The sequence below is a fragment of the Chiloscyllium plagiosum genome, unplaced genomic scaffold, assembly GCF_037043375.1.
Source record: "Chiloscyllium plagiosum isolate Xiang-an unplaced genomic scaffold, Cpla_swu_hap1 HiC_scaffold_9, whole genome shotgun sequence".
Classification (NCBI taxonomy): domain Eukaryota; kingdom Metazoa; phylum Chordata; class Chondrichthyes; order Orectolobiformes; family Hemiscylliidae; genus Chiloscyllium; species Chiloscyllium plagiosum.
Window position 1 is genome coordinate 96,722,712 of NW_028270147.1, and position 12,046 is coordinate 96,734,757.

General features: G+C 44.5%; 1 protein-coding gene across 1 annotated transcript; it reads right to left on the reverse strand.

Annotated features, from left to right (window-relative positions):
* Window positions 1-347: 347 nt before the first annotated feature.
* On the reverse strand, window positions 348-11,372 carry LOC148149194 (uncharacterized). Its single transcript, XM_087990240.1, has 2 exons — window positions 10,280-11,372; window positions 348-565 (listed from the first exon to the last, which is right to left on the reverse strand). The coding sequence occupies exons 1-2, from the start codon at window positions 11,370-11,372 to the stop codon at window positions 348-350; spliced, it is 1,311 nt and encodes a 436-aa protein (XP_087846366.1).
* Window positions 11,373-12,046: the final 674 nt, after the last annotated feature.

Here is a 12,046-nt window from a genome sequence, read left to right on the forward strand (position 1 = left end):
ATTCCATCACATCTCAGTTAGATTCACGCACCAGTGGAAATACCTTCCCAACACCTATCCTGTCAAGCTGTGTCAGAATTTCACATATTTCATTAGGAGCACCCCTCATTTTTCTAAACTCCAAAGAATAAAGGCCTTACCTGACTCACCATTCTTGATAAGTCATCTGTGGAATCAGCCAGTTAGTCTCTTCTGAACAACCTCCAATGGCAGTACATCCTTCTTTAAATATTGGGACTAAAACTTCAGGTGCAACCTCACCAACACCCTGTTTGGTTTGATCCTTGTTTTTAAACTCCAAACCCCTAGTTATGAAGGCCAAATTTTTATGTGTTCCCAACTACCTGCTACATGTACGCTAACTTTGTATTTGATGCATAAGAGTAGCCAGGTCCCTCTGCACTGCACCTTTTTTGAAGCCTCTCTCCATTTAAGTAATAGGATGTACTGCCATTGGAGGTACGGGAGGATAAGTTTGACCTCTCATTTTTCTCCACTAAACTCTGCTGCGCCTGCCACACAGTGTGTGTTTCAACTCTCATATCGAGCAAAAGAACTGAGTTGACTTTTAATAATAGTAAATTATTAAACACAATTAATACAATCATCACAAAATATCCTATAAACTAACAATTTACACTACAAATGCTATCTTGTGCTTTAAGTTAATTCTGGATGATCCTATACCACCACACTAGAATTTGGCCTTGTTTCACTTGACGATGTCATCTGGTCTTCTTCCAATAATATAGAACATCACAGCACAGTACAGGCCCTTCGGCCCTCAATATTGCGCTGACCTGTGGAACCAATCTGAAGCCTATTTATCCTACACTATTCCATTTTCATCCATATGTTTATCCAATGGCCATTTAAATGTCCCTAAAGTTGGCAAGTCTACTACAGTTGTAGGCAGGGCATTCCACCCCCCTACTACTCTCTGAGTAAAGAAACTACCTCTGACATCTGTCCTATATCTATCACCCCTCAATTTAAAGCTATGTCCCTCATGCTCACCGTCACCATCCGAGGAAAAAGACTCTCACTGACCACCCTATCTAACAGTCTGATTACCTTCTATGTCTCAATTAAGTCACCTCTCAACCTTCTTCTCTCTAACGAAAACAGCCTCAAGTCACAAGACCTTCTCTCCATACCAGGCAACATCCTAGTAAATCGTCTCTGAACCCTTTCCAAAGTTTCCACATCCTTCCTATAATGCGGTGACCAGAATTGTATGCAATACCCCAAGTGCGGCCACACCAGAGTTTTGTACAGCTGCTACATGACCTTGTAGCTCTGAAACTCAATCCCTCTACCAATAAAAGCTAACACACCGTACTCCTCCTTAACAACCCTATCAACCTGGGTGGCAACTTTCAGAGATCTATGCACATGGACACTGAGATCTCTCTGCTCATCTACACTACCAAGAGTCTTCCCATTAGCCCAGTACTTTATATTCCTGATCCTCCTTCCAAAGTGAATCACGTCACACGTTTCCACATTAAACTCCGCTTTCTACCTCTCAGCCCAGCTCTGCAGCTTATCTATGTCCCTGCAGCGTCCTTCAGCACGATCCACAACTCTGCTGCAAATTTATTAACCCATTCTTCTATGCCCTCATCCAGGATCATTTATAAAAATGACAAACAGCAATGGACCCAAAACAGATCCTTGCGGCACACCGGTACTAACTGAATTCCAGGATGAACATTTCCAATCAACTACCACCCTCTGTCTTCTTTCAGCTAGCTAATTTCTGATCCAAACCGCTAAATCACCCTCAATCCTATGCCTCTGTATTTTGTGCAATAGCCTACCACGGGAAACCTTATCAAATACTTTACTGAAATCCATATACACCACATCAACCACTTTACCCTCATCCAGCTGTTTAGTCACCTTCTCAAAGAACTCAATAAGGTTTTGAGGCACGACCTACCGTGTTGACTGTCCCTAATCAACTTATTCCTTTCTAGATGATTATAAATCCCATCTCTTGTAAAGGTTTCCAACACTTTACCCACATCTGAAGTAAGGGTCACTGATCTCCAATTACTAGAGTTGTCTCTACTCCAATTCTTGAACAAGGGGACAACATTTGCTGTCCTCCAATCTTATAGCACTATTCCTACAGACAATGACGACATAAAGATCAAAGCCAAAAGGTTCTGCAATCTCCTCCCTGGCTTCCCAGAAAATCCTGGGATAAATCCCATCCGCCCCAGGAGACTTATCTATTTTTCACACTTCCCAGAACTGCTGACATCTTGTCCTTGTGAACCTCAACCCCATCTAGTCTAGTCTAGTAGCCTGTATCCTAGTATTCTCCTCAACCATATTGTCTTTTTCTAGTGTGAATACTGACAAAAAATATTCATTTAGCACTTCTCCTATCTCCTTGGACTCCATGCACAACTTCCCAATACTGTCCTTGATTGACCCTAATCTTAGACACATCATTCTTTTATTCCTGATATATCTACAGAAAGCTTTAGGGTTTTCCTTGATCCTATCCACCAATGACTTCTCATGTCCCCTCCTTGCCCGTCTTAGTTTTCCTTTAGGACTTTCCTGGCTAACTCTAACTTTCAAACACCCTAACTGAGCCTTCACATCTCACTCTGACATAAGCCTTTTCTTCCTCTTGACAAGAGGATTCAACTTCTTTCGTAAACTCGGCTCATTCACTCAACCACTTCTCCCCTGCCTGACATGTACATTCTTGAATATTCCTTGAATATTCCTTGAATAAGCTCCACATTTCAATTGCAGTTTCCTTCCCCACCCTATACATCATAAATCTTGCCTAATTGCATCATATTTGTCTTTCCCCCAGTTATAACTCTTGCTCAGCAGTATATACCTATCCCTTTCCATTACTAAAGTAAACATAACTGGATTGTGGTCACTGTCATCAAGTGCTCACCTATCTCCAAATCTAGCACCTGACCGGGTTCATTCCCCAATACCAAATCCAATATGGCATTGTCCCTTGTTGGCCTGTCTACGTACTGTGTCAGGAAGCCCTCCTGCACACATTGGACAAAAACTGACCCATCTAAAGTATTCAAACTAATAGTATTTTCAGCTTCAGGGCTGTCCACTCTTCAAGGTGGTTATTCTTGAGTTACTGCTCTCCAGTTACCACTTGAGTTACCCCGCCTGAGGGTGGTGTTGTAATGATCCTTGTACTGCAAAGTCTTCACACCCTTTTGGGAGGGTCTTGAGTGTACTCCAATGGATCAATCAGGCTTGATCACCCTGATCAATCAGACCCAAACAGGCATTGGTATGTTGATGGCAGGGTTGTCTTAGGCCTCCATTCCTGGAGGTGTTGGGTGCACATAGCCTCCTCCAAATAGGGACGTGAGGCGCCTCCATGTCTGGTGCACACCTCAATGTTTCCGATTGCCCTGAGGACGATGTCCATTGCCTCCATTCAAGCCCAAATTCGGGGTGTGTAGATTAGATTTTTTTTTTTAAGATTTCCTACGGTATGGAAATAGGCCCTTCAGCCCAACAAGTCCGCACTGACCCTCCGAAGAGTAACCCACCCAGACCCATTCGCCATATTTATCCCTGACTAATGCACCTAACATTATGGGCGATTTAGCATGGCCAATTCATCTGACCCGCACACCTTTGGATTGTGGGAGGAAACCAGAGCACCCGGAGTAAATCCACAGACACGTGCAGAATATGCAAACTCCACACAGACAGTCACCCAAGGTGGGAATCGAACCCGGGTCCCTGGCGCTGTGAGGCAGCAGTACTAACCACTGAGCCGCCATGCTGCCTTGTAGGGTCTGCAGCTGCCAAGATAGCAGCAAACTGTCTATTGGAGGCTGCAGCCTGACTGGATTCTGCAGTATGTTTATTCACACAGTCACTTTAGTCAAGGCTGGGTTCCATTTCCCAGCATGCTTTAATCATTGTCCATCTTCTGTAACTCCATGATAAATTCCTCATTTTCCATCACAAGTTCACTATTTTGAGTGGCCTGTCCAACCACAAGTCCATCTGCCATGTTTTCTTTTAGTCCCCTCCTTCAACCTATCCATATCTCCTCGCATATTCCTTATGTCTTGATAACATGGAACGAAGCCCTTTGACCCATCACCTCAATGCATGCCCATCTTCTGATGCCCAGGATTTGTGTCACCAACTGTTGGAAGCAAGACTTCACTCTTTGCTTTGTCAGGTTTAGCAGAATTTTGAAAGGCTGCCCCACTGTTGCAGTGGACTGTTGTCCTGGAGATCACTGGACGGGTTGTTACTAAACCACACATCCTTAGTTTACGCCTAATGTAGGCTGTTGGGAATGACAGTGACCATTGAATCAGCTTCAGGTAGTCACCATCAAATTCTGGTCACCCTGCTTTCAGAAGGATGTCATTAAACATGGAAGGATTTACAGGGATGGTACTGGGGCCGGAGGGGTTTGAGTTATAAGGAGAGGCTGGATAAGCTGGGACATTTTTCCCTGGAGCAACGGAGGATGAAGGGTGACCTGTTAGAGATTTATAAAGTCAATGAGGGGAATGGAAAAAGTGAGTTGCCAAGGTCTTTTCCCCAGGGTGGAGGAGTCCAAAACTGGAGGGCATAGATTTAAGATGAGAGGGGAAAGATTTAAAAGGGACCTGAGGGGCAACATTTTCCCACATAAGGTGGTGCATATGTGGAATTAGCTGCCAGAGGAAGTGGTAGAGGCAAGTACAATTAAACATTTAAAAGACATTTGGATATTTATATAGAGAGGCAAGATTTGAAGGGATTTAGGCCAAATGGGACCAGTTCAGCGTAAATAGGTTGGGCTGAAGGGTCTGTTTCCATGCAGTATGATTCCATGATTTGGAGATGCTGGTGTTGGATTGGGGGGTATAAAGTTAAAAATGACACAATACCAGGTTACAATCCAACAGAGTCAAAGAGTCATAGAGGTGTACAGCATGGAAACAGACCCTTCGGTCCAACCCGTCCATGCCAACCAGATATCCCAACTCAATCTAGTCCCACCTGCCAGCTCCTGGCCCATATCCCTCTAAACCCTTCGTATTCATATTCACATCCAAATGCCTCTTAAATGTTGCAATTGTACCAGCCTCCACCACTTCCTCTGGCAACTAACTCCATACACGTACCACCCTCTGTGTGAAAAAGTTGTCACTTAGGTCTCTTTTATCTCTTTCCCCTCTCACCCTAAACCTATGCCCTCTAGTTCTGGACTCCCTGACCCCAGGGAAAAGACTTTGTCTATTTACCCTATCCATGCCCCTCATAATTTTGTAAACCTCTATAAGGTCACCCCTCAGTCTCCGACACTCCAGGGAAAACAGCCCCAGCCTGTTCAGCCTCTTCCTATAGCTCAAATCCTCCAACCCTGGGAACATCCTTGTAAATCCTTTCTGAACCTTTTCAAGTTTCGCAACACCTTTCCGATAGGAAGGAGACCAGAATTGCACACAATATTCCAGCAGTGGCCTAACCAATGTCCTGTACAGCCGTAATATGACCTCCCAACTCCTGTACTCAATACTCTGACCAATAAAGGAAAGCATACCAAATGCCTTCATTATCCTATCTACCTGTGACTCCACTTTCAAGGAGCTATGCGCCTGCACTCCAAGGTCTCTTTGTTCAGCAACACTCTCTAGGACCTTACCATTAAGTGTATAAGTCCTGCTAAGATTTGCTTTCCCAAAATGCAGCACCTCGCATTTATCTGAATTAAACTCCATCTGCCACTTCTCAGCCCATTAGCCCATCTGGTCCTGATCCTTTTGTAATCTGAGGTAACCCTCTTCGCTGTCCACTACGCCTCGAATTTTGGTGTCATCTGCACACTTACTAACTGTACCTCTTATGCTCGCATCCAAATCATTTATGTAAATGACAAAAAGTAGAGGACCCAGCACCGATCCTTGTGGAACTCCACTGGTCACAGGCCTCCAGTCTGAAAAACAACCGCCCACCACCACCTTCTGTCTTCTACCTTTGAACCAGTTGTGTATCCAACTGGCTAGTTCTCCCTGTATTCCGTGAGATCTAACCTTGCTTATCAGTCTCCCATGGGGAACCTTGTCGAACGCCTTTCTGAAGTCCATATGGATTACATCTACCACTCTGTCCTCATCAATCTTCTTTGTTACTTCTTCAAAAAACTTAATCAAGTTTGTGAGACATGATTTCCCACGCACAAAGCCATGTTGACTATCCCGAATCAGTCCTTGCCTCTCCAAATACATGTACATCCTGTCCCTCAGGATTCCCTCCAGCAACTTGCCCACCACTGAGGTCAGGCTCACCAGTTTATAGTTCCCTGGCTTGTCCTTACCATCGTTCTTAAACAGTGGCACCATGTTAGTCACCCTCCAGTCTTCCGGCACCTTACCTGTGACTATCGATGGTACAATTATCTCAGCAAGAGGCCCAGCAATCACTTCTCTAGCTTCCCACGGACTTCTGAGGTACACCTGATCAGGTCCTGGGGATTATCCACCTTTATGCGAATCAAGACATCCAACACTTCCTCCTCTGTAATTTGGACATTTTGCAAGGTATCACCATCTATTCCCCTACATTCTGTATCTTCCATATCCTTTTCCACAGTAAATACTGATGCAAAATACTTGTTTAGTATCTCCCCCATTTTCTGCGGCTCTACACAAAGTCCGCTTTGCTGATCTTTGAGGGGCCCTATTTTCTCCCCAGTTACCCTTTTGTCCTGAACGAATTTGTAAAAACCCTTTGGATTCTCCTTAATTCTATTTGCCAAAGCTATTTCATGTCCCCTTTTTGCCCTCCTGATTTCCCTCTTAAGTATACTCCTACTGCCTTTATACTCTTCTAAGGATTCACTCGATCTATCCTGTCTATACCTTAAATATGCTTTCTTCTTTTTCTTAACCAAACCCTCAATTTCTCTCATCATCCAGCATTCCCTATACCTACTAGCCTTCCCTTTCACCCTGACAGGAATATACTTTCTCTGGATTCTTGTTATCTCATTTCTGAAAGCTTCCCATTTTCCAGCCGTCCCGTTACCTGCGAACATCTGCTCCCAGTCAGCTTTCAAACATTCTTGCCTAATACCGTCAAAATTGGCCTTTATCTAATTTAGAACTTCAACTTTTAGATCTGGTCTATCCTTTTCCATCACTATTTTAAAACTAATAAAATTATGGTCATTGGCCCGAAAGTGCTCCCCCACTGACACCTCAGTCACCTGCCTTGCCTTATTTCCCAAGAGTAGGTCAAGTTTTGCACTTTCTTTAGTAGGTACATCCACATACTGAATCAGAAAATTGTATTGTACACACTTAGCAAATTCCTCTCCATCTAAACCCTTAACACTATGGCAGTCCCACTCTATGTTTGGAAAGTTAAAATCCCCTACCATAATTACCCTATTATTCTTACAGATAGCTGAGATCTCCTTACAAATTTGTTTCTCTATTTCCCTCTGACTATTAGGAGGTCTATAATACAATCCCAATAATGTGATCATCCCTTTCTTATTTCTCAGTTCCACCCAAATAACTTCCCTGGATGTATTTCCGGGAACATCCTCCCTCAGCACAGCTGTAATGCTATCCCTTATCAAAAATGCCACCATCCCCCTCCTCTCTTGCCTCCCTTTCTATCCTTCCTGTAGCATTTGTATCCTGGAACATTAAGCTGCCAGTCCTGCCCATCCCTGAGCCATGTTTCTATAATCACTATGATATCCCAGTCCCATGTTCCTAACCATGCCCCAAGTTCATCTGCCTTCCCTGTTAGGCCCTTTGCATTGAAATAAATGTAGTTTAATTTGTTAGTCCTACCTTGTCCCTGCCTGCTCTGACTGTTTGACTCGCTTCTGTTCTCAACTGTATCAGTCTCAGATTGATCTCTTTCCTCACTATCTCCCTGGGTCCCCCCCACCACCTTACTAGTTTAAATCCTCCCGAGCAGCTCTAGCAAATCTCCCTGCCAGTATATTACTCCCCTTCCAATTTAGGTACAATCCATCCTTCTTGTACAGGTCGCTTCTACCCCAAAACAGCTTCCAATGATGCAAAAATGTGAATCCTCCTCCTATACACCAGCTCCTCAGCCATGCATTCATCTGCTCTATCCTCCTATTCCTGCCCTCACTAGCTCGTAGCATCAGGAGTAATCCAGATATTACTACTCTCGAGGACCTCCTTTTTAAATTTCTGCCTAACTCTCTAATCTCCCTTCAGACTCTCAACCTTTTCCCTTCCATTGTCGTTGGTTCCAATGTGGACAATGACCTCCTGTTGGTCCCTCTCCCCCGTGAAAACATTCTGCACCCTCTCTGAGACATCCTTGATCTTGGCACCAGTGAAGCAACACACCATTCTGCTTTTTCTCTGCTGGCCATAGAAATGTCTGTCTGTACCTCGGACTGGAGAATCCCCTAATACAATTGATCTTTTGGAACTCGACGTACCCCTCATTGCATTCGAGCCAGTCTCAATACCAGAAACTTGGCTGTTCGTGCTACGTTCCCTTGAGAATCCATCACCCCCTACATTTTCCAAAACAGCATATCTGTTTTAAATGGGTATATCCACAAAGGACTCCTGCACTAGCTGCCTACCTCTCTTACCTTTCCTGGAGTTAACCCATCTATGTGACTGTATCTGGGACTCCCCCCCCCCCCCCCCCCCCACTTCCTATAACTGCCACCCATCACATACTGTTGCTGTTGCAAATTCCTCATTGCTTCTAACTGTCTCTCCAACCGATCCATTCGATCTGATAAGATTTGCAACCAACAGCATTTATGGCAGATATAATCCGCAGTAACCCTTAAACTCTCTTTAAACTCCCACATCTGACAAGAAGCGCATATCACTCTACCAAAGATCATTTTTGCTTCTTCACAATCTACAGACCCAGAAATTAACACTGTCTTATTCCTCTACGAACACTGCCCCAGGTTAAATTACTAATTATGACTTATATTTTAAGTTTAATCAAGAGACATATCTCCAAAAACATATAATCAAAAAAAATTCCACTCGACTCACTACTGCAGACTTTCTGTTGGACACACTTAAAATAACAATACACTTATCTGATTCTGTGCTGTGAACTTCACCCAACAGTTCCTCCAAGATCAGTTGTGAATTTCACTGTTTGTTAATTTTCCCAGATGCACTCCGATTTCTAGCGATAATATGAATTTAAACAGCAAAGGCAGTGACAGTTTCTTTCTTTCTCTCTCTCCTGCACTGACCTCACCATTTGCTTCCTTTGTCTGTTCCTCTCCCTTTTAAAACTGCTATTGTTTTGACTTTTTTTTCCCCCGAAGTTCCAAAACAATGCAACACATATAAAACAGTAATTTCTGCCCCTGGAATTCAAGGAAATCACCTCCAACACCTAAAATATCTCAAAAAAGGAGCAGCTGTTACAGCCAGAAATTTTTCCCTTCCTCCATCTTGGATTACCCAGAATCTGTTTATTTGGAAGCACTAGCTTTCAGAGCACTGCTCCTTCAGGTGATTGTGGAGAATACGATTGTAAAACACAGAATGTGTTTACAGTGTGATGTAACTGGATTTTTATTTTGAAAAAGACCACGATTGTTTGTTAAATCTCTCATCTTTTAGAATGACCACGTTGGTTTCAGTTCTTTCATATGTAAATCGCAAAACTTTTTTTAAAATTACATTTTCAAGTGCACTTTAACAATTGGTGTCACGTTGGCCCGGGTAAGGGATTGAAGGTGCTAACTCCCTGTGAGGCTGTCTGTGCCACAATGGTCAGACTGATTCTCATTCAAAAAATGGATTTACAGAATCTTACATGGATTCATGTAGTTTTTGAGCAAAGTAAAATGGAATTCTGCAAGTACAAATTCGCCCCACAAACTTATTTGTATGTGTGCATGTGGGTGTGTGTGTGTTTGAGTGTCTGAGAGAGGGTGTGTGAGTGTGTGTGTGATTGTAAAGGGGTTTAAGTCTGTGAGTGGGTGTATGTGAGAGTGTATGAGAGAGGGTCTGAGTGTGTGTGTGTGTCTGTCTGAGTGTGTGTCCGTCCGCGCGTGTGTGTGTGTGAGAGATTGTAAAGGGGTTTAAGTCTGTGAGAGGGTGTGTGTGAGTGTGTATGTGTGAGTGTATGAGAGAGGGTCTGAGTGTGTGTGTGTCTGTCTGAGTGTGTGTCCGTCCGTCCGTGTGTGTGTGTGTATTTAGTGCAATGGTAGTGGCATTGTAGTGTGGCATGAACCCAAGGTTCCGGTTGAGGCTGTCTCCATGGGTACCAAACTTGGCTATCAGCCTCTGCTCGGCCACATTTCGTTGTTGCCTGTCCTGAAATCCGCCTTGGAGGATGGCCAACCGAAGGTCTGAGGTTAAATGTCCCGGACCGCTGAAGTGTTCCCCAACTGGGAGGGAATACTCCTGTCTGTGGTGCCCATTCATCCATTGCTGTAGTCCCTGTTTGGTCTCACCAATGTACCATGTCTCAGGGCTTCCTTGCCTGCAGCGTATGAGATAGATAATGTTAGTTGGGCTGCCACGTACGTGGTGGGAGGTGTCCCCATGCGTAGTGATGGTGTCCGTGTTGACACTCTTACACGTCTTGCAGCGCCTACCGTGACAGGGTTGTATGGAGTTCTCCTGAAAGCTGGGCAGTTTGCTACGAGCAATGATCAGTTTGAGGTTTGGCAGTTGTTTAAAGGCAAGCAGTGGAGGTGTGGGGAAGGTCTTGGTGAGATGCTCATCCTCCTTGATAATGTGTTGCAGGTCATGAAGAACATGGCGTAGCATTTCAGCTCCTTGGAAGTAATGAACAACGAAGGGTACCCTGTTGGTTGCAGCACATGTCTGTCTCCTGAGGAAGTCATTATGGTTCCTCGCTGTGGCACGCTGGAACTGGTGGTCGATGAGTTGAGCATCGTACCCTGTTCGTATGAGGGCATCCCTGAGTACTTCCAGGTGCCCGTCACGTTCCTTCGCATCTGAACAGATCCTGTGTATGCATAGGGCTTTTCCATAAGGGATGGCTGTTTTAATATGTTTTGGGTGGAAGCAGGAGAAGTGTAGCATTGTGAGGTTGTCTGTGGGTTTGTGGTAGAGTGTGGTGCTGAGGTGTCCATCCTTGATGGAGATGCATGTGTCCAAGAATGAGACAGATAATAGAGAGTAGTCCATGGTGAGTTTGATGGTGGGATGAAACTTGTTGATATCACTGTGTAGTTGCTTCAGTGCCTCCTCGCCATGGGTCCAGAGGAAGAAAATGTCATCGATGTACCTGGTGTATCGTGTTGGTTGGAGGTCTTGTGTAGAGAAGAAGTCTTGTTCAAACCTGTGCATAAAAATGTTGGCATACTGGGGTGCAAATTTGTTCCCCATGGCTGTTCTATGTGTCTGGATGAATGGACACTACAGGACAATCGACAAACAGGAGTGCCCCCTCCCACTCGGAGATCACTTCAGCGGTCCGGGACATTTGCACTTTCGGGTGACTGTTCTCCAAGGCTGACTTCGGGACAGGCAACAACAAAAGGTGGCCGAGCAGAGGCTGATAGCCAAGTTTGGTACCCATGGGGATGGCCTCAACCGGGACCTTGGGTTCATGTCACACTACAGGTGACCCCATTGCATTACACACGCACACAGACAGACGGATGATCACACAGACAGACGGACGGACACATTCACACACACACACAGACACTCTCTCATACCCACACACACCCTCTCACAGACTTAAATCCCTTCACAGTCAGACTCACATATATAGACATACCCTCTCACAGACACTCATAACCCCCCCCCCCCCCCCCCAACACACAAACAAACATGCACAAATACACATATAGGTTTGTGGGGTGAATTTGTACTTGCAGAATTCCATTTTACTTTGCTCAAAAACTACATGAATCCATGTAAGATTCTGTAAATCTATTTTTAGATGAGAATCAGTCTGACCATTGTGGCACAGACAGCCTCACAGGGAATTAACACCTTCAATACCTTATCTGAGCCGACATGACACCAATTGTTAAAGTGCACTTGAGAATGTA